This window comes from Sinocyclocheilus rhinocerous, unplaced genomic scaffold, assembly GCF_001515625.1.
Source record: "Sinocyclocheilus rhinocerous isolate Xijiao unplaced genomic scaffold, SAMN03320098_v1.1 scaffold132, whole genome shotgun sequence".
NCBI classification, from domain to species: Eukaryota; Metazoa; Chordata; class Actinopteri; order Cypriniformes; family Cyprinidae; genus Sinocyclocheilus; species Sinocyclocheilus rhinocerous.
Genome location: NW_015627050.1, coordinates 29,618 through 53,491, shown reverse-complemented (window position 1 = coordinate 53,491; position 23,874 = coordinate 29,618). Strand labels below are relative to the sequence as shown.

Genomic DNA, 23,874 nt, shown 5'->3' with positions numbered 1-23,874 from the left:
AAATACAGTTCCTAAGATGTTCCAAAACAAGGATGTTCGTGGATTTTGATGTGAAAGGACAACAAGGGATTGACTTTTCCACTGGAAGAAGAGTTATGATGGATTAAGGACTAGTATTTTGTCCAGAAGCGACAATTTAAAGTTAAAATGACTTGATGAATTTGTTTCTTACAAACGCACAGCTTTTCGCACACATGTTAATTGTTGGACTGGAACCATGTGGATTATTGTGATGTTTTTTATCAGCTGTTTGAACTCTCATTCTGACGGCACCCATTCACTGTAGAGGATCCATTGGTGAGCAAGTGATGTAATGCTAAATTTATCCAAATATGTTCTCATTAAGAAACAAACTTATTCCATTTTGGATGTATTGAAGGTGTGAGTAAAGTTTCAGCAAATGTGTACAAAACACATATAAGTATCTGAGATAATAAGTTTTCAGCCAATACTGTGTGTCACAGAAATAGAAATTATTCCAAAAAGAGAATCCCGTCACTCTTAACATATTGCTGTCTGATAAAACATAATATCAAAAACTAAATTCTACTGAACCTTTAAAAGTACTGACAAACTGTATCACACTCTTTTTTTAGACCTGTAACTTTTCCAGTCGCCCATGAAAATCCAAAGTTGCGGGTGCATATTAGTAGGCGAGTACTCCAGATATGAATTTAATTCTCTGCAGCATAATTTTATTTCCCTTTTTGACTTTATAAACCAACTCTCTTATATTAAACACCATTCAGCCACACTGGCTCTAGTGTGCAAATCTCACAGGGCACAGATTCTTCTGATTAGCCCAGAACCCTGAAGTCACACCGCAAAATTAAAATTATCAGAGCCAGAGCCTTGAGAAATGTCCGGAAAAGACACTCAATTATACACCAGTCAGCCGGAGGCGCCTTGCTTTTAACTGCTGATTTATACCCTTCACCAGGCCTCTGACTGGGCAGGGGTGGTGAGAGGACCACTTCCCCTCTCTCCACACACAGCCGAAGCTTTTCGCTCGCCCATAATGCCACGCTTCAATCCTCAGTCTGGTGACGTTGCCTTATTTCCATCCATTGACATTTTTGGGAAGGGTGATCATTGGGATTCTGAACAAGTGCCAGACCTTTTCAGCTGCTGTTTGTGGGCGTAATGGAGAGAGAAATTGGGGAAGGAGGGAGAGAGATGGACAGGGAAAGTAAGAAAGAATGAGAAATGGATGTAGAACGAAGGGGAAAATTATCATATAGCACATAAATATAGGGTTGCCACACTCCTGAAAAACATAGAATTATCAGGGAATTTGTCATTTCTCATTGGATTTTGTTTTAAATATTAACATTTAATGAATCTTTAATCTTTTAACAACGTGATTTTAAAATATTTTAATCACGCTTTTGCTGAATGCTATTTTAGAATGTTTCACTTTTCTCTTACCAAGGCGGCGCATTAAGTTTATCATGTGTGATTTCACAATTTGTCTCCTGATTTAGTATTACCAATTATCTTTTTTTTTTTTTATTAAAATATTGATAAACTTGTGAAATATCTAATATTCTAATACACAAATATTTATATATAAATATATTTTGTGTTTGAAATACCTTCATAATGACCATGTAAGTTGATCATTAAGTTATAATTGGCGTTGCCCTGTATGTTTAAAGGAACACGCCACTATTTTTGAAAATAAAACTCCCCTAGAGTTAAACAGTTGAGTTTTACTATTTTCGAATCCATTCAGCCGATCTCCGGGTCTGGCGGAAGCACTTTTAGCTGCAGCTTAGCATAGATCATTGAATCTGATTAGACCGTTAGCATCCCGCTCAAAAATGACCTAAGAGTTTCGATATTTTTCCTACTTAAAACTTGGCTCTTCTGTAGTTACATCGTGTACTAAGACCGACGGAAAATGAAAAGTTGCGATTTTCTAGGCCGATATGGCTAGGAACTATACTCTCATTCCGGCGTAATAATCGCCTGAAAATAGTCCCCAGCTTGGTATGAATGAGAGTATAGTTCCTAGCCATATCGGCCTAGAAAATCACAACTTTTCATTTTCCGTCGGTCTTAGTACACGATGTAACTACAGAAGAGTCAAGTTTTAAATAGGAAAAATATGGAAACTCTTTGGTCATTTTTGAGCGAGATGCTAACGGTCTAATCAGATTCAATGATCTATGCTAAGCTGCAGTTAAAAGTGCAACCCCCAGACCCGGAGATCGGCTGAATGGATTTGAAAACGTAAAACTCAACTGTTTAACTCTAGGGGAGTTGGAAAATTAGCCTATTTTCAAAAATAGTGGCGTGTTCCTTTAATTACTATTTACTGCTTTTATACACTATACCATTTTTTTAAAGATATTAATACTTTTATTCAGCAAGGATGCATTAAATTGATCAAAAGTAACAGTAAATACTTTAACATTGTTAAAATAAATAAACAAATAAATAAATAAATACTGTTCTTTTGAACGTTCTATCCATCAAAGCAGTAAATCAGTATGTTAGAATGATTTCTGAAGGATCATGTGACACTGAAGACTGGAGTAATGACGCTGAAAATTCAGCTTCGCATCGCAGGAATAAAATATATTCAAATCGAAAACAGTTATTTTAAATATAATGCTATTTCACAATATTACTGTTTTTACTGTACCTTGGTGAGCATAAGAAACTTATTTCAAAAACATAAAAAAAGAAAGAAAAAAAATCTTACCAGTCTCAAACTTATATATTGCCGTTTATTTACTACGTGCTATTTATTTCTGTGAACCTCCCAAAATAATGCAATGACCAAAAAAAAAAGTTAAATTAGTCAAAAAAAAAATTGAAAACCATGTACAACACAATCTTTAAGTTTTGGCTGAAGCATTTTCTCGACTCACTGCAACTGTACCATTACCCAGAACACATTCTGACGTGAGCTTTGGGTAAATCTCGCAACCTAAACCTACCATCTGTAATGTGATGGTCTATCTGGCCAGCTTAATCCAAGCCTATAGGTCCAATATTTACCCATCTCTCTCCAAGCACATCCACCAAGCTCAGGAAGAGATTTGATGTGACAGGAGGGCTAGCCAGGGCACGCTGTTCTGAAATCAGAACACCTCTGTAGAGACTCTTACTTTCGACACACAAGGCCAAAGAGCAACTTGGAGGCTGAGAAAGAAGCAGTGGGAGTATCATTCAGTGTTCTGCTATGGAATTGTAAAACACACCATCAAAGTCAGCACCATATTGCCACCATTTCAAGCGATGAAATATTTTTCACAGCCAGATGAAGAGCTGTCTTGGAACAAAAGTGTTATTCCAAAGGATTTTTTTTTTTTTCACACCAGGATTATCAACCGCAATCGGTTATCAGTGGTGGTTATTAAAGTTTGATTAGAGCCTGCTGATGTTTGGTGTGTTGCAGGCGTGCATAAGATGGTTCACGCTTTCTATGAAGGGTCACAGTGAGGTTAAAGGGAAAAAGACCAGTTAGTGTTTAGGGAAATTGCAGCTTTGGGGGTTACTCAACCTTCCATTCATCTCTCAATGGCACTGGACCCCTGCTGTGCTTGAGCGTCGCTTTTCAAATAAACCACTGAGGAATGACAGATCAGCAATGGGAATTGCTGAAAGAGAGTCATTTTCTCTCAAGATGCAGTCGAAGGCATTGTATGGTCATTACTTTCCTCACTTAATAAACAGTTTAACTTTTGTGCTTGGGAGGGCAAAAAGTATGAAATTAGCTTTACAAAATGACTTGCAATTTTTCATGCATGCCAATTGTGGAAAATTTTGAATTATTTAGTGATTTTTTCCTTGCATGTTTGCGGAAAATCTTATTCTCATATTGCATATTTACAGCATCACATATAATATGGTTTATGGGCAGCACTTAACAATATGGACTCATATGTTAAAATTAGTTAATGCATTAGCTAAAAATGAACTGACAGCTGACAAAATTACATTTGTTCATTGTTTGTTCATGTTAGTTGCATTAACTAATTAGTTTCTCTAATATCAAAGGAATAGCTCAACCAAAAATGAAAATTTACTGAAATTTTACTCATCCGGTCATTCAAAGATGGGATGTAGATGTGTTTGTTTTTTCATTGGAACAGATTTGGAGAAATGTAGAATTTCATCACTTGCTTACCAATGGATCCTCTGCAGTTAATGGGTGCCGTCAGAATGAGAGTCCGAACAGTTGATTAAAACATCACTATGCTTTTCATTTCACAAGATGTGATCGACTGGAGTCATGTGGATTTCTTGTGGATTACTGTGATGTTTTTATCAGCTGTTTTGAATCCCATTCTGACGGCACCCAATCACTGCTGAGGATCCACTGGTGAGCAAGTAATGTAATGCTAAATTTCAACAAATCTGAGAAGCCTGAAAAAACATTTTCAGCCATTTTTCAATTTTGGCTGAACTATTCTTTTAACCCATGGGACCTTATTGTAAAGTATCATGTCATATATATATGCAATAGAAAAACACATTCTATGGTCCCCGAAGTGAGAAGCAAGTTTTACATTTAGATTTGACAAGATTTTCTACTTTGTAGGACTTTGCTGACTCAGAGATTTTATCTGTTGACTATCTGCAGAACTGAAAATAGACATCCTTAAGCCAACGCATTTGTGAACATCTCGCTACAGTTGTTACATGACCTTTTAAAAACAGTACCAAGGGACGAGTGTCATTGGAGTAAATACAGTAGGGTGTAAGTGAGATAAACACACCCTCTCGTGGTCGCACAAATGAAACTTGGATGTTGTTATCGATTTGAAACCTAAACATACACAATACATTCTTAATGCACTTTTACATACGTAATACTCACACATGCATTCTTAATGCACCTCTCTGGATTTGTTGCTGCAGTTCTGGAAGTGTCACATCTTTCCCACTGGAGCTTTAATAATGCAGTTATATGTCTATCCAAAGCTATTTATCTCAGAAAGCTTCTAATACATAATGTATTGTTTTATGCTGCCAACGGATTCAGACAGTAATGAAGGAATTTAGACTATTTTAATGAGAATGGATAGAATTAAGACTACTTGAGTTATCATTTTTATATGTTAGAGGTTGCATATGTTCAGTTGGGGTCTGTAAATGTATATGATTATGATTTAATGGTCTTGCAATTTAAGCATCACAAAGTATATAAATGCATTAATGTGCTACTATGTGCATGCTGATTTAGACCTTGCTTTATTTCCCTATTCAGTTTCTTTGTATTCATCAGGCCATCTAAGATGAATCCAAGAGTATGTTTTGTTATCGGAACAGATTTGGAGAAATTTAGCATTACATCACTTGCTTACCAGTGGATTTATCTGCAGTGAATGGGTGCCACCAGAACTGCTGATAAAATAATTCATAGGTAATCCACACGAATCCAGTCCAGTTGTTTGTAAAAATAAATAAATACATAAATCCATCATTAAGGTGTTTTCCATTTAAAGTGTTACTTCTGATCAAACTAATCCATAATAATGTTTCCTCCAGTGAAAAATTCCATCTCCTGTTGTCCTCTCACATCAAAATGCACCAACATAATTGTTTAGAACTGTCTTGGACTATAAACACTGTAAACAGTGCTTGATCTGTGCATATGTCTCTCCTGATTCAGATGAAACAACTGAGACAGCTGGAGAAAACAACAGCAATATGGAAAAATGACCTATATTTTAGTGAGAAGCATTGGTTTGAATGGAAACACGCAGCTTTTCACTTCACAAGACATTAACTGATGGACTAGATTACTTGTGAATTATTGTGATGTTTTTTATCAGCTGTTGGGACTCTCATTCTGACGGCACCCATTCACTGTAGAGGATCTATTGGCGAGCACGTGATGTAATGCAAAATTTCTCCAAATCTGTTTTAATGATGAAACAAACTCTCCTACATCTTCAATGGCCTGAGGGTGAGTAAATTTTCAGCAAGTTGTCGTTTTTGGATGAATTATTCCTTTAAATTTGCATCTGCCTTTCAGCAGTCAGGCTTCGAAAGGCAGCAATTTTCAAACAAAAAAGGAAGAAAAGTTCAATCTGTTAAAAGGCAATCCACTCAAAATCTACTTCCTCGACCTGATCTTGAGAAAATGGATGTGCCATTTCCTCGGTAACTGTTTAACAGCTCAAAGTATCACTGGCAGTATTTTAAGAGGTGATGAGCCAGAAATCAGAAAATGAGGATTATAAGAATGTGAAAATTAGAGTCCACTTTATTTAACGTTTTCAGCTTTCACTGAATAAACACTGTAATTGCAGTGGTGTATGTTTCTAAAATGTTTACAGTTGCTAAGGCACAATCTGCTCACCATAAGCCTGAGTTCAAGGTCTGGTGTCCTTATCTCTTCCTCACTGAACATCAGATCAAAGCAGTGCAGCCTCCACTTTGATAAGGAGCTCAGTGTAAGAGGCAGTATGGGTTGGTATGTCTGTATTAGCAATACTGATCCAAACATTCAACACAAACTGTACCACCAGACATCTGAATTCTTATACAGTGACGAGGTTTATCCACACAAATATGACCTCAAATGTCAGATGGCAAAGTTCAGAATCTAAAGGGGACATAATCTAATTTAATCAGGAAATGGCAGTGCTTGTTTACTCTTCCATCTATGTGTATTTGAAGATAGGACTTCATACATTTGTTCTGATGTTATGGATCAAAGTCCAGTGATATGGCAGTGTTCATCAAGTCAAGTTCAGAACAGGAAATAAATTCAGTTGCCCAGCGATATTGTGATTTGCTGCATTAATGTAGAATTCAATTGTAGTGTGACCATTTGTATCTATTTGCATTCTGTGACTTTTAAATGAAGCTCATCCCATCAGAATTTCCCAAAAGTCAAGTTCAGAACAGGAAATAAATTCAGTTGCCCAGCGATATTGTGATTTGCTGCATTAATGTAGAATTCAATTGTAGTGTGACCATTTGTATCTATTTGCATTCTGTGACTTTTAAATGAAGCTCATCCCATTAGAATTTCCAAAAAAAAAAAATATATATATATATATCATTTTGCACAATTAATTTTACATTCCAAAATTAAAATGTAATACTGTCAATGCAGCTCTATTAACTCTAATATCAAATGTGGGCTTTCTAAAATCTTAATGAAAATGTCTAAATGTGTCACCCAGGTTTCCATCTACATATTTTTATGCAACTTATGTCTCCTAGAACTGTCATTGATATACTAATTTTATCAATATTTTGAATTAGTTTTTATTATATTTTTCATTTTCATTTTCATTTCATTTTAAATTCTTTCTCATTTTTATTTCAGGTTCAGTTTTGTTTTTTCTTTTTTCTTTTAAGTGCTTCAACTTAACTAAAAGAAAATGAGAAATGATGCTGTGGCAATGAGCTGAAATAAATATATATATATGTTTATTTTATTTCCAGTATTTTTTGTGTTTTATTTTAGTTTATTAACCATAATAACCCTGGTGCCTAGACAAGACATTTGCTGCTAAGTAATTCAAAATAAAAACATTCATTTTGTTGAATATTACTATATTGTGAGTTATTCCTTTACTTTGATATAAAAATTTCCCATACCCCAATTATATGCCATCATCATTATAAGTGTATGACATTTCACTGCTTCCATAGACTGGCCTGTAAGGTGTTTTTTCTCCTCATTCCTACATTGTGTTAATTATTTCTGCATACGCCCCATCATTAATGGTATACTGTACAATCTATCTTAATTACTGCTAAATGAGTTGTTGTTATCGTTTTAATTTAGATTAGTGGTCTAGACGCACCATGAACGAGTACACACACAGGAACACGCACATGTTGAAGGTAACAAACTCAACACCACAGCAGGCAGAGCAGAACAGCACTGCAGCTTTCTGCTAATGTAATCACACACCAGGCAAGGAGAGTGGGAGAGATATTACACCGGAATATAATTACATATCAGTTGTACACCTCTCCAACCCTTTGAATCTTGGTAATCTGTAAATGAAAGTGGGCTGATTTAGAACATTGAAGGTGCGTATGTGTGTCTGTGGTGCAAATGATATTGTTTATATGGTATCAGAGAGGTTTTTCTAATGGGTGGGTTATAACTTGATGGAAAATTACATTACTGAGAAAAAAGTATTTTGTCAAATGTATCAAATTAAAAATAGATATAGGGAGTCCAGGGCTAGATCTTATATATTTTTTGTGAATTCTGTCTTCCCAGACAAACTTTCTGCTTTAGCTGTTGGTTAGACACAATAACCAGAATGATATACATTTAAACAAAAGTGAAATATAGTATAAAGGAAGGTTTGAACTAAAAGGTTGAATTGTGTTCTTATGTTTTGTACAGTATGTGTCAGGCCAGGACAAGTTGTCACAGCTTTTATGGTTATAAACAAACAGTTTATTAATTATGACAATTTTGCTGAAAACAATGGATTGATGATATAGTTGATGAATGGTAATTTTTACATTTTTGCTGTTTCATTAATCGTTTTGTGATTCATTAATGTTTTACTGAGTTTGTTTCTTCATCGGAACCAATTTGGCAGAATTTGGCATTACATTACTTACCATAGCTCACCAATGGATCCTCTGCAGTGAATGGGTGCCGTCAGCATGAGTGTCCATACTCCAATAAGTTAATGATTTGTTTCTTACAAACATGCACCTTTTTGCTTCACAAGACATTGATCGACTGAAGTTGTGTGGATTACTTGTAGGTTACTTTATTTTGATAGTGTGATAACATTTAAGCGAGTTGAAAAAAGTGATTAAAAGTGATTAAAAATCAAGTTAGAGCACCTAAAACATACATTTTCTCTGTAAAATGTAATAAAAAGTTTAATAAAAATTTTTAAAATGAATTGAGTTTTCAATTAATTTTTACATTTTTTATTACATTTTACAGGTGAGCTGTGAAGTTCTTGCTCTACTAGTAACAGCAAACAGCTATACAATAAATTGTGATCTTGAGAAAACAATACATTAATACGCATGACCTCGGTGGGCTTCTGTATATTGGAAAACACTCACTATTTTTGTGATTCCATTTGGAGAAAAGAAAATTACTGTACACCTTTTACCTTTAAGATGAAGATGCGTAGCAACAGCCAATCAGATCATAATTAGTGGTTTCATACCATTTTTGTGTGCAATTTGCATCAGACAATGTCAATGAACAGGTTGTGGGCGTACCGCCTGAGGCTGACACTTGAATAGAGGTGGAGAGCAGCATGCTAAATAGACACATAAATAAAACCGATGTGTTTTAAGAAGATTCGGCGGCAGAGCAGAACCTGTTGTCTACAGCTCAATTTATTAGAATTAAGGATTTGTCTATTTACCAAAAGAGCAGTCAATTCTTTGTATTTTTTTCTCAAGAGCACCTTAAAGTAGAAATCCAGGACTTAGATGCACAGCAGGGAGAGACAATCCGCATCGATCCTTTTCAAACAGAAGCATCTTCAGTAAAGGCTTATCCTGAGTGCTCTTTTCCAGATAGAATGCCTCATTTCAGATAATCTGCCTCTCTGAAATGAAATCAGACGGGAGAGAGAAAGTAGAAGGGAAAGAAACAAAGGCAGAGACAGAGCGAGGTCTTCACACAGGCCTGGCTTCGGTCCAGTTCACGGAGGCGTGTCTGATTAGCCCCGGCTTAAAAAGGCCCGTTCACACACTCCTTTTCAATATCCCTGATTAAAAGTTGACAGGGGCGGCCGCCACGGAGCCAAAAATCCTTTTTACTTTTTGGAAAGGTTCATCAGCTAGACAGAGTGAAAATGAAAGTAGATTCGGACGGATGGACACAGCAGTTTTGGGTGTGCAGACGAAGCTAACCTCTTCAAAGGATACAGGTTTGGAACAACATAATGTAAAAACTGACAGTATTTTAATTTTGGGTGAAAAGAAATACTGATTACAATAAATTTCCAGTCAACTGAAATAGAGGAATGACCTGAGAGTGAGTAAATATGTCAATTTTGTAGGAAAATTGTTGTTTGAAATCTCATTCTGACGGCACCCATTCACTGCAGAGGATCCATTGGTGAGCAAGTGATGCAATGCTAAATTTCTCAAAATGTTCTGATGACAAAATAAACTCATCTATATCTTGGATGGCCTGAGGGTGAGTACATTTTCATTTTTGGGTGAATTATTTCTTTAAGAATGCCACTGTACACCAACTACGCCAACATTTCCCAAAGATCAGTGCACAGACCTTTATTGGAAAAATGCAGATATGCCTTTCAGTTTTCTGACAGATAATGTATGAGTTCATCTGTTATATAAATGGAAAACAAACACTTGTCATAGTTACTTCAGCTCCAATTTCCCTTTTCTCTCTTAAACATGTTCTTCCCCTGTTTAAATTTCAAGCTGCTCAGGCGAACTCATGTGTTTCACTTCACTGAAAGTGTGTCTGGTGTCTTTAGTGTCACATGGGTTCCCTCTGCAACATCTGTGTCATCTTCCTCTACACAGCACAAGCCACATTAAATGTCCACGCACCCTGATGCAACACTCGCACGCACGTGCATGCAAACTCTTTTAAGCCCTATAAGGGACGATTTAAACTCTCCTGACAGTGACAAAAAATACTTCTGCCAAACCATTGTGAAGATAATTTGTAACTGCGCATCCTGCCCTGCATGGTGTCTGTTTGCTGCTTTGGTAAACAAACTAAAAGTGATAGTTCACCGAGAAATGACGATTCTGTTGTTATTTTCTCTCCCTCGTGTTTTCCACGGAACAAAAAAGTAGAAATGTCTAAAGACTCATTACGCAACTCTTGCCTTACAGTAGTTCATAGGGCCTAGAGGCTGTCAACTTCCAAAAATGACAAAAAATTAAAAAACGTGTTGCACCATATAAATAGTCCATATGACTTGTGTGAGAAACATTAAGACATTCCATGATAAAGATAACCTTTAGCCTTTATTCGCATTCAGAATTTAAAAGGATCACATAACATTTAGTTACACATGTTGGACCAATGCTGTTTTGACATTACTGGTGTTTATTAATCTCAATAAAGTAATGTTGCTTTTAATATCTCACAGTTTCGACTTCTTATATTTTCATTTAGATTTTATTTTTTATAAATTGTGATTGTGTTTCACAATTGCTGCTTTATTTCTCAAGATTTGTACTTTATTTCTTTTTGTGACTGCATTTGTCTTATATATATATATATATATATTGTGAATTTATGTATTACACTTGTGAAATTATATATCACAACTGCACTTTTTTTTCTTTTTTTTTTCTTTTTTTAATTGTGATTTTGTTTCTCATTTTTACACCTGAGAACTGAAACTTGTCTCACAATGTCTCACAATGTCTCTTTACAGTATTTCTTATTATAAACTACCTTACAATTACTTGTTTTATACACATTATTATACGGCTTTATACCACTTAATACCACTTAAAATCTGTTGATTGTCTATGTACATGTTTTTATATAGTTCTTTTATTTGTTTTATTTATATATTCATTCAGTCCTTTTATTTACTTATCTATTTATGTAGTCCTTTATTTATTTTTTTAGTTCTTTAATTTATTTTTTTAGTCATTTTATTTATTCATTCATTCAATTATTTAGTCCTTTTATTTCATATTTTATTTAGTTAGTTAGTTAGTTAGTTATGTTGTCATTTATTTATTTATTTACTTATTTAGTTTGTCGTTTTATTTATTTATTCACATATGTATTTATTTAGTCCTTTTATTTATTTACTTTTTCAGTCCTTTTATTTAGTCTCTTTATTTATATATTTAGTCCTTTTTGTCCAGTTGTTCAATAACAATTACTCTTCTGTGCAACATACAGAAGAATAATTAATGACAGAAAATTACAATTTGTAACAATTGCAACACAATCGCAACTGCACAATGTGTCTGAACATCCTCTCTCATGTAGTCGTGCATTTTTCAATTATATGCAGGCTGTGCTTGGAAACATAAGCAATATTGCTTATTGTACTTGTCATCTTATTAACTAAAGATCTAGCGTATTCTATACTGCGCACGCTTAGCTATAGCAGGATGACTCATGCATACAGATGGTGAATGTCTTTCGCCTTGTTTAGCCTCTTAGACATGGTAAATACATTGTTGCACTGATTTTCCTCCTGCATGAATGCACTGCAAATGCACTGCAGTAATGTTTCTGGTAATAGAAAGGTTTTGGCCTGAACATTGGGAAAAATGAATCCTATACATTCCTTACGGAGATTGGCGGGCAATCTATTAGTCGTCGCTGTCAGCTAGTTGGCATGCTTTTAAGGCCAGCAGCGTGCAGCAAATCAAAGTGTTAGCTTGACTGTATGGCTTTAATATGCTATGCAAGCTTATTTGCATAACTAGTGGCCAGGGCACAAGAATTCCCTGTTAAGCTCTGAATAAACAGAAGTGGCAAAGACACCATGTCCCTCACATACTGATGAGTTCCTGCTGTCACAGTCACCCGTAATGGACAAACAGCCCAGCGTTTGACTGTAGTTTGCCGTGGTGTTGTCATCTGGGTAATGAGGCAGGAGACAGTGAGTTAAGAAACATCACAATATACCACTCCAAATAAAAGCACAGAACAGATTCATGACAGACGCTGAATAGAAGGCATTTAAACTTCATCCAAAGGCTTTATGGGTTTGTTTTCAAGCAGTAGCAGATGACTGATGATGTGTCGTACAAAACATGAACAACAATAAAAAGTTTGACTAGTGTACTATAAGCCTAAACAAAACATGCCAAAAGACCTTTGAAATATAAGGGTCAATGACCCATAAGAATGTCCAAGATTTTCTGTTGAACTTTTTGTTCATCAAAGAATCCTGAAAAGAGTACCACAGTTTTCACAAAAATATTAAGCAGCTGTTTTCAACAGTACTAATAATAAATGTTTCTTGAGCACCAAAACAGCATGATCGGATTTAGGATTCTGACGGATTTAAAAAGGATTTTTAAATATATTCAAATCGAAAACATTTCATTTAAATTGCAATAGTATTTCAAAACAGCTTTCAAAAACATTAAAACATCTTACAGACCCCAAACTTTTGAATGGTATTGTACTTGATTTTATTTTTATTATTTTATTATTTTATTTTATTTTTCTATGTGTTTTGTGTGACAAATGTTTATTTGTTGTTTAATCTTTAGTAAGCAGCGAACGGTTTTCTTGATTTTTCCCCCTATAAAATAATAATAGATGCCAAATTTTAACAAGGTTTTATTCTTTTAATTAGGCTTTTTTCTTCATTATGTTATCAGGACAGTTGTGTCACCCTAATATTAAAAGTGACGTGACATGTGGCCAAGTATGGTGACCCATACTAGGAAATAGTGCTCTGCATTTAACCCATCCTAAGTGCACACACACAGCAGTGAACACACACACCGTGAACACACACCCGGAGCAGTGGGCAGCCATTTTTTATGCTAGGGCACCTCAGTCGTGGTATTGAAGGTGGGAGAGAGCGCTGTACATTCACTCCCCCCACCTACAATCCCTGCCGGTACGAGACTCGAACCCGCAACCTTTGGGTTACGAGTCCAACTCTCTAACCATTAGGCCAACACTTCCCCCAAAAAACTTAATATTTGTGACTTTCTAAATTAATTTTAATGCAGTAATTAAAACATGTCCATCATAGATGAGGTGTATTCAACTCATTGTACTTATGAATGAATGCAGTTTTGAATAAATTAATTAAAAATTAGCATCATGTCATTAACCCGCAATTCTGTATATGGCACCCGCTCTGGTTGAGCTGTTCCTTTAAGACAGGGAAACCCATTGAACGGACTGTACGTCTGTCCCTTAGCCATTTTTCATTTGTGTGAAATTAAATATAGTGTCTACCCTGACTAAGGTCCACATCTGTCACCGTGCTGAAAGGTGTAGTTATGACTTGTCACACACCCTTTCTCTCTCTCTCTCTCTCACACACACACACATTAAGGTTAGATTTATGTCCCCACGCTGTTCAGAATTCACTGAAACAGTTAGTAGTTAATATATTATAATTAATCGATGCAACTTCACTGAAGATCAGTTAGGAGTGGCCAAAGGAATGAATAGCTATGAGAGAGAAGTGAGTGTGTGTGAGTGAGAGTGAGTGTGTGTGTGTGTGTGTGTGTGTGTGTGTGTGGGTATGGAACTTACCCAATGAGCATCTACAGTGTCAAAAGTAAACGTAGCTTAATGGAGTTAATTTGAGCAGGAGAGAGTGAAGGAGTATCAATGAGTGCTCATTAGAAAGGTTTGACTCTCATTGAACATTGTGTTTGCCTCAATATATGGGATTCACCCTGTTTATCATTTATATGTCTGTCCATTTGCATAGTCCACTGCGTTCACAGTAGCATGAACATCCTGGACTAAATATTTGCCTTCTCAGTTGACCGCACTTTACCTCTGACACACACTATAACTCAGCACAATGTGACCTTGCCACTTCATCAGAATAGATACTTACAGTTAACAGCAACTCAAAATTGACCATTTACTTTCTTAATGAATCCTAATTCATTTGTGTATGCTATTCCACATAAACAAAATAGTTTGTCTTTGTAATCAGAATGGAAAGCTTGCTACACCTTTGCTTAGAAAATAGCCAAACATGTTTTAACCACTCCACTACAACCACCTAAAGGAGGAGGACTGTCATAGGAAATCACTGTTGTGTTTGTTTTTTTTTACTTTAAATGCTTTCAAAATTCAGGGGTTTGTTGGCATTTTAATATACAATATGTACAACTTTTGCTGTTCCAAAATTTTGGGTCTTTTTTTTCAGCAAGGATCAAATTAATCAAAAGTAATAGAGTTACTGTGATGTTTACATTGTTTATAAAATATTTTAATAGCTGTTCTTTCTATTCATCAAAGAATCCTGAAAAAATGTATCGTTACAACAAAAATATTAAGCAGCATAACTATTTTCAACATTGAGTAAGAAATGTTTCTTGATAATCAAATCAGCATATTAGAATGATTTCTGAAGGATCATGTGAGACTAAAGACTGGAGTAAGGATGCTGAAAATGCAGCTTTACAACACAAGAATATATAACATTTTTTAAAAGAAACCAGTTTATATAAATTATGAAATTTCACATTAATACTGTTTTTACTTTTTATTTTTTAATATAAATGTTCTTCATTGTTGTCATCTATTGAACACACACAAAAAAAGGTTCTTTGTGAAGGTTCTTTCATTTTGACAACAATGATTCCCTCTCTTTCTCATTTATTTTCTATTTTTCCAAGCCACCTGGGGCAATGGTTTGGATTTTGGCAAGCGCTCCTCTCTTTTTACCCTGGCACCTTTTGATGTTTATGAGGGTCCTCATAGACTGAAGATTCGACCCACCTGTGTCCTAAACACCCCGATGACTCATAAAATACAAGAAGATCTTCTGCCAACCCTTAATAGCTCAGATCACAGCCTCTTCCTGTGTTTTTATACAATTGCTGTTTCTTTGTGATTGATGTTGCCAACTGGACTGATATACTGTATCAGACAATTAATTAGTGTATATTTGCTATTTTTTGATTATCATCATCTGCCGATAACCAATTACCAAAACCATTCCCTTATTAACACAACTGTTATCTGTTTTCAGCTTTTCTCAATTAAATAAACATTGCATCACGTAATCCAAGTAATTATTTAAGTAACCAGTCAACAGAATCAATTATAAGCAACAGAACAAATGAAGTCAACAGTGCTTAAAGTTTTATGTAAAAGCAGATTCAAGTATTCAAGTAATCAAATGTAAAAATAAACTACTTAAATTATTGGCACAGTCTTCACTGCATGATTATTAGATACAATGCATGAATATCGGATGCTGCTGGAGTTTAAATGAAAAGCAAGCCTGTAATTAAAATGTGTAAATTCATTATTTTGTTTTCTTTAGGCCTGATTTTTGTGTTCATATTTGATTGTAGAGACTTAAAACTACTACAGTTATCCAGCCAACATCAGTAAGCACTTTATCTTTTTTTCTTGTCAATATTGTTGTTTGATTAATATTAAAAAAACATAACAGACAGCAGCAGGTCTGTTAAACTGCATTAAGACCTAAAGCACAGATCTTTAAACTTGTTGCATCTTTCCCAAAAAGACTCATGGCTGTATTAGATCAAATGGGTGCTTCTACTAAATACTGAGCATTTTTCAGTTTTTCTTTTTTAATAAATCTGCAAAGATGTCAACAATTCTGTGTTTTTCTGTCAATATGGGGTGCTGTGTGTACATTAATGAGGAAAAAAAATTAACTTAAATGATTTTAGCAAATGGCTGCAATATAACAAAGAGTGAAAAATTTAAGGGGGTCTGAATACTTTCCGTACCCACTGTATATATATATATGTGTGTGTGTGTGTGTATATATATATATATATATATATATATACTGTGCATATCCGATTTTATTATTTGCATGCTTTACTGCATTGCCGTATCTCGTAACTGTTTTTCACATACATATAAACACAAACACAAACAGGCATGTCATTGTATAAAATCGCTTTTCACATTTTAGTATTGGCTTTAGTACTTTTGGCATCCCTTGTAGTGACCCTACAGTATATGACTATTCATTTCCTCTTAACAAATCCCATGACACTCTAAGTAAAGCAGTTTTTTAAGTAGCTGTGTATTCTGCTGGTGCCCATGCAAAAAGCCTTTCGCTCTGCTCAGGGGAATATGGGGAAGTGGATTAATTGTGGCATACAAAGAGCTTTAAACCCGAACCGCTGACACAACGCATCTCATTATCACTTGAGAGTCGGCCCTGCATTTGACGTTGTTTATTTATTTTGCTTCCTGTCAGGAGTCTCTTTGTAAAACCTCTTCGTCTGTCACACCGGCAGAGCTCTCTTGTCACTAACATTCACTTAGTGCTCGCTGACGGTAATCACGCTCGGGTTGCTCTTCACTATCTCTAAGCGTTCACTAATTCGCTCCTTTAAAAGCAATGAACTCTGGTTGTTCAGTGGAAATATGTGGCGACTCATTTCAGCATGTTTTGTCTATGTGTTTTCGTGTGTGTGTGTGATGGTGTGAGGGATGAGAACACTGTGAAAATATCTTTTTAATCTTTTGCTTTTTTGGGGGGAAATAATGTGTGAGTGAAAGTGTTGAAATAAGATAAATTTACTTGAAGTAAGATTGTGTTGAATAGTGTTTTATTAAAGATTGATTGATGGATGGATGGATGGATGGATGGATGGATGGATTGATTGATTGAACTAAAAAATCTAAATCCGTCCTTCTTCATTCTTTAGTCTTCTTTCTCTGGAACTAAATCGATTATTTTCCATATGAAGCCAGTTTATAGTAGCCAAGGCTGTCAAGCTCCAAAAATGATAGTAAAAAGCACCATAAATGAAGAACATAAATGCCAAATGCTATATTTCAAGACTGCTGAAGTCAGATGATAGACTTTTGTAAGGAACAGAACCAAATTATGTTGTTGAACGAATCAGTTTGATTCATTAACCAATTGTTCAGGTTGTGAAGTGGATAAATTGGTTTGCTAACACTTTACATTAAAAGTTTCATTTGTTAACATTAGTTAACTACATTAATTAACATGAACTAAGAATGAACAATACTTCTACAGCATTTATTGGTTTTAGTTAATGTTGATCTGAACATTACAGAAGCGGCTTTACTGATAAGATGCGCGTTAAATATCGCATGCGATTTATCGTGCAGCCCTAATTTACTATATATACATACATTTCTAATGTCCAAATTTGTATCTGTTAGCAGAGATAATGCACTGTAAACTGACATGAAAATGAACATTTTTTAACTAATATTAACAAAAGTTAATAAATGCTGTAAATATGTATTGTTCATTAATAGTTTATGTTAGTTAATGCATTAACTAAAGTTAAAAAAATGTTACCATTGGTTCTTTGAAAAGCTCAAAAGAAAGATTCAATCACTTTTTTTAGATTTTAGATTTTAGAAGCATAAACTGCATTGAATTTTGTTGGATAATTTGTTCTCTGAAAACCTCTTTGTTCTATAAAGTAAATTTAGAAAGTACTTTTTAAATAAAGTGCTTTTATCTTGTTGTAATGATGTTTACATGATCAGTATTTTTGAATGTTTTATGGAAAAAAAAAAAGTTTTGCAGTACATATGAGGCAGCCACATGTGGCATGTTTCTCCACAGTGACTCTCCCGGAGTCACGGCATGAAAAGGAAAGGCATATTTGCTAGTGTCACTTATCATAGGAATAGCTGCAGCAGCCTGTGCGGGGCATCGTGTGTGTGTGTGTGTGTGTGTGTGTGTGTGCTCTGCCTCTTGTGTATACACAGAGTGAGTCACCAGTGAGCACGGCACACACACTGGGAAGCAAGACAGATGCTGGGTTTGCACTCGGTGTAAAAAGCTATTACCCCTACCAGCGCGGTGCCTCTTTGAAAACGCGGCGCCACGAGGCAGCTTCTAAATGCAGACGGAAGCAGAGCTTAAAGAGGAAGTCGCGAGTGGGCTGAGAACGATGTGTGAAGGAGGGATGTTGGAATGAACTCTGTGTGTGTGCATGTCTCTTGGTGGTAGAATCATTATCGGAGATATTTTATGACTATTTAATGACTCTTGTGGTGAGGGGGTGGTTTAATTACTCTAATTAAAGGGATAGTTCACCCAAAAATGACAAATGTCAGCTACATGTTGGTCCAAACCTGTATGACTTTATTCATCCTTGGAACACAATACTGTAGGTGAATTTTTGATGTATATCCTGATTGCTTTTTCCATAAAGGAAATCGAAATATACACAAAATTCCTTGTGTGTATAAACATACTTGGCAATAAAGCTCTTTCTGACTTCTGACTTCTGAGAATGAGGACATGGGCTGTCAAGCTAAAAAAAAAAGCATAAAAAAAGGGTCCATATGACTCACACAGAGTCATACAATAGCTTTGTGTGATGAAATAAAGACCAAAATGTAAGTCATTATTCACTGAAAATTCACTGTTGTTTGCCAATTCGTGAACAAACCGTTCTTTTGAATCTGATTTCAATGAAACGTTAATGCATTAATTCTTTAATAATTAATTCAGACGTCGTTAATTGTAATTGCATGGAAAAGAGCGACCAGCACAATCTTCAAAATTTCTCCTTTTTGTGTCCTACAGAAGAACGAAAGTCATACACTGACATGAGTGAATAATGAAAAAATGTTCATTTTTGAATGAACTATCCTTTTAATGATGATTTAATGGCTGTTAATGACTTAATTATTCTAATTAGGGATCTTCAGCTCATTCTTTCTCTCTCTGCTTTACCCCCCACAGGTCCCTCACCAGATGAGCACTCTGACCTTCTACAGGTACGAGCAGCCTATAGTGGACTACTGCCAGGCCCATCAACCCCTGCGGCTCAACATGAGCTATGAGGGTCCGCCGCAAAGCCTGGAGGGGCTGGAGGAGCTTCCCCCCCGCGAGAGGAGCACCATCCAGACAGTGGCCCTACCGGCAGTGCCCACCATCAACACGGGCACCGCAGGACCCTGCTCCCCACCCAGCCAGAGAGCGCCTGTGGAGGGGCCCAGCATCCCTTACCCCACCACAGAACGCTCCATAAACTATCCAACAACAGAACGTTCCACCAGCACCCTCACTTTTAGACGCTAACGGCCCCCGCTCGCAAAGCAAGTCATGAAGGGTAATTTCAAAAGAGGCTGTGCCTGGGTGGTGATCCACATTCTGCCGGCATTAACGCAGCAGTGCATCCGAAAACTGTGCATACTGCTGCGCGCTAACTGTTTCTCTCGAATATAGAGAAGTGAAAAACATTCCCACGACGTCGCTGGAGGACACAAGGATCTGGCATACGGTACATTTCCATTGTGGAGTGTAGTGTATCCTGGAAAATGGGATCCCATTTGTTTTTTTCCATCTTTTCTTTGTTCTGCATCAAAGGCCCGCACACATTTTGTTGTCCCCGTTCTGCTCAATGGCAAATTGGAATCCAGTGCAACACGCATGAGATGTTAAACGTGGCTTTGGTTTCATTCAGCCCTCGCTCTGTTCTGACGCTACAGGACGCCTTCTCTGAGGAGTAGATAATGGTGATTCTCCCATGCTGAGTGAAGAATGAATAGGAATGTGCAATAAACAAGTTTTTTTTTGTTTTTGTTTTTTTTGACATGGGAGAGAGTGTGAGAACGAGAGAACGAAAAGAAACAAATTACTGCTCACCAGAGCTCAAAGGCCTCTCGCTGTTATTTTCATTTAGTTGCCAGGGAGTGCTCATAAATGCTGTCATTATTTGATTAAAACGAAAGATCTGTCTAGACATGAGCATGTCAGATGAAAGATCTCTTGAGTATTAAAAAAAGCATTCATTTAAACCGAAATGAAGGTTCACAGGGCAAGGTCTTTCAGCATGCACATGTACCAAAGATCAAGCTTCTTTAGATGTACATATAGCTTGTGTTTCTTTTCAAAATGTAATCAAACTAATCAGTATGTGTCTAATGCATACTGTAATGTGCGGGCCGCTGGAGTTTACGACTGATTTTCAATTCTGCAGAATTCAGTACTGAAATGCAGAGTGAAAAACATCAAGCTTTGTATTTTGAAGGCTACGTGTCGACTAGATCGTGTATGTGTGTTTGCTTGTGAGTGTGTATGTGTGATTTAAGTTTAAAAGCTGAAGTGTGTAATTTCTTCGCCAGTTGTGAAAAATATGACTGTTTTCAAAAAGGTTTCCCTTATCTGCCATTGGTCAGGCAAACAGACAGCCACGCCCCAAACTTACGCCATTGGTAGTGCCAGTGTTGCTATGCTGGCTTGTCAGAGTGTTTAAACAAACAATGCTTTGAAATAGCCACAGTGTTTACATGTGTCTGCTAAGTCAACCACTTGTTACTGAATACAGGTTGCCTCTGTGTTTCACTAAAAAGCCGAAAAATTACACACTTCAGCTTCAAGAGGGAAGAATCAAAAGGGTACGGAGCAAACGTCCCTCACTTGGTTAGCATGTTGGAGTTACCATACAGTGGCAGAAACAAATTCTTCGCAAGTATGCAACGCATTGCAAGCGTTTGTTGTAATAAACCTCCAGGGGGCGACATTATGCTGGATGTGTTATTATTGACGTGACTAGTTATACGTCATTGAGGAGTGTGTACTAACTTGCTCAGCAATATTTTCTTCAAACTATTGCTACGCTATGACAGTAATTGACCTAAATGGAAAAACTGAGAACGTTGAAAATTCAACACATACTTGAGTTTTTGGCAGATGACAATGTGTGAAATGGAGCTTGGCTAGAAGCGTTTGCGTTTACAAGCTTGTGTAGAACATGTTTCTGACCAAAACAATCTTTCTAACCCATTTTCAAATGGCTTTTCAATTATCTAAGGGAATGATGTAACAACAGCAAGATGATATAATGATATGATATAACAGCAAGACGTATGGGAGACCAGGGACGATTGTAATTGCAATTTGCCTATATAACTCAGACTGCAACAAATTAACATGCCATGATTTGATATAAGAAACGTACATATATGCCAACAGTAACTAGTATCATTACATTGAATTTAATACAAGTAGTCAGTGTTATGGGTTTGATTGGACCAGTGACTGGGAGCAATCATAATTGTATTAAACCACTGTATTTCCAACAACAGCACACATCAGAATAATGGTATTATCAATTTAATATGTAGTACTATTACTGAATCGTTTTCAGTATGATGATACATCTTTTATTTGTCAAGTAAAAAAAAGTCTTAAGTGTTATATATATATATATATATATATATATATATATACATAAACATTTTAAATACATTTTAAAATCATTTAAAATGAAAACAATTAAAATAAACTTATTACACTTTTTTTGGTAATGAAACAAATATTTCCAAATAATATAAATAATTTTTTTTGTTTACATTTTTATTCAAAGGTATAATTTTAGACAACAGAGGGGAAAAAAAGGTTATTTCTCAGTGAAATGATCATGCTTTTCCTCAGGCAGAAAGTGATCTCTACTAAGCATATGCTGAATAAGTGTTACAATAGCCTCCGGTCTCCCATAGTCATTCGAGGGCCTGTTCTTTTTTAGTTTGAGTTGAGATTAAGGCAGACCAGATGCTCCTGTGTGGTTTTCCGTTGAACATTGGACTGTTAGTAGTCTAATAGACTTCTGTGGTCATCCATTAGTCACATTACACTGATTCTGTATCACTCAGTTTGCGGTTTAACTTACTTTAGTTCAGCAGAGCATTTTTCTTCAATAAACTGTCTGGCGTTACAAGCCACTGTCCAGTTGTTCTGTTTGATTTTTTCTTTCTTTCAACCCTCAAATGACTTTTGAATAACATGAGAATATGGAATTATTGCCTGTAAACACAGATTTTTTTTTTCACCCTGTGTGCCTGTGCGTTTGGACTTCACACAATGAATGTGGACATGGTATCACACCAACAGTCAGTGTGGATATTGCGAATTTCAACCAGTTCAAGGCCTCTGGAGCAATGACTGGTGGTGACATCATCACCCATCTTCTCCGGAGCCACAGTAACCGCTTTGGCCCCTCCAGAACTTTAGATCGGATATGGGTGGATAAAACGCAATGACATCACAGGAAATGTGCTGGAGAGCTGGCAAGGTAAGAAACGGATTTCACACTGTCATGTCTCAATCTCTTCAAGAGAAGTGACGCTGTCAAGACGATCAAAGACATTTTGAAACGTGTCCTGACGGTTTCTGGCACCAGTTATCTTCGTATGTTTATCGTGTAAATAGAGAGTATAAAGAAACATTGTTTTGCTTTTGTGAAAAAGACAGGAACCTCAGCTGTTTAAACACGCACCCTGATCAAAGAATACGCTTCTAGAGAGACTCGATATGACCCCTCATTTGGAAGATTGATATTTTTCTATCTGCCATCTCATTTGGTTCCTCATCTCATTAGCATCATAGATTTTCATTTTCTTTGTCTCACTTTACTGCTGACATCGGTTTGGGAATAGAAAGATTGATATCAATGCTCATTTAATGTCATATATACTTTTATTCTGCTATGTGCCCTAACCGTTGTGATCCTCTCTCTCTTTCTCCTCAGTTTGTATTTTCGAGACACCCAGGCAAAATAATATCTACTTGTTCAATGAAAGTGTCTTGTACTTTGCTCCGAGGCTTCATGCATGATGTATCAAGTATAGGCTTGATGTTGTTAAGTAAATGCTAATAGGGTTACCTGCCCACCGCATTTCAATTCTGAGTAAGTCACAAGAACTTTACAACCTCATAAAACGCTCCTTAAAGCAAGGCATTAGCTCAATGGCTGTGTTGCAGAAAATCCATACTACTTTCTGTGTCCTGAATAGGCAAAGTCAGACTGTTGTTCAGGGGAAACTAGAATATGTAATTCTAATTAATTTGTTATATAATAATTTAAGTAAATAAATGAATACAATTTTTATATAATTTTCTCCATGCATTATAGACCTCCTGTTTGGGACTCTCTGCTTGGTCAGTCTGCATAAAATACTTAGCATTTAAATTAAACAAGAAATGCGTATGAAAGCATCCGATCCTATCAGCTATTTGGATGAGTTACCTTGACTAGATAATCTAAGCTCTTAAACCGTCATTCAAAGCAACAATTCTCCTCCTCCACAGAGTCACCAAATCATGGCGCCTTATGTAACTGTCTCTTCCCATTATTCTGACAATTTGCTGCTTTACAGTCATTTACGTAAGGCTGAACCCTGCATCTTCTCTTTGCTTGTCATTCACATTTTGCCGTTTACGTTTTTAACCCTCCTATTGTCTTGTTCATTTTTGTTGTTGTTGTTTTTTTCTTTGTTGTTTTTTTTTT

The 23,874-nt window shown here is 36.1% G+C and overlaps 1 protein-coding gene across 1 annotated transcript in view; it reads left to right on the top strand.

The window, feature by feature from the left end:
• LOC107720650 (leucine-rich repeat transmembrane neuronal protein 4-like) overlaps positions 1-20,133 on the top strand; it is a 108,445-nt gene extending 88,312 nt beyond the window's left edge. The window contains exon 3 of the mRNA XM_016528416.1: positions 19,326-20,133. Within this exon, the coding sequence (XP_016383902.1) occupies positions 19,326-19,664 (339 nt within the window). The 3' untranslated portion in view covers positions 19,665-20,133. The remainder of the gene's footprint in view (positions 1-19,325) is intronic.
• Positions 20,134-23,874: the final 3,741 nt, after the last annotated feature.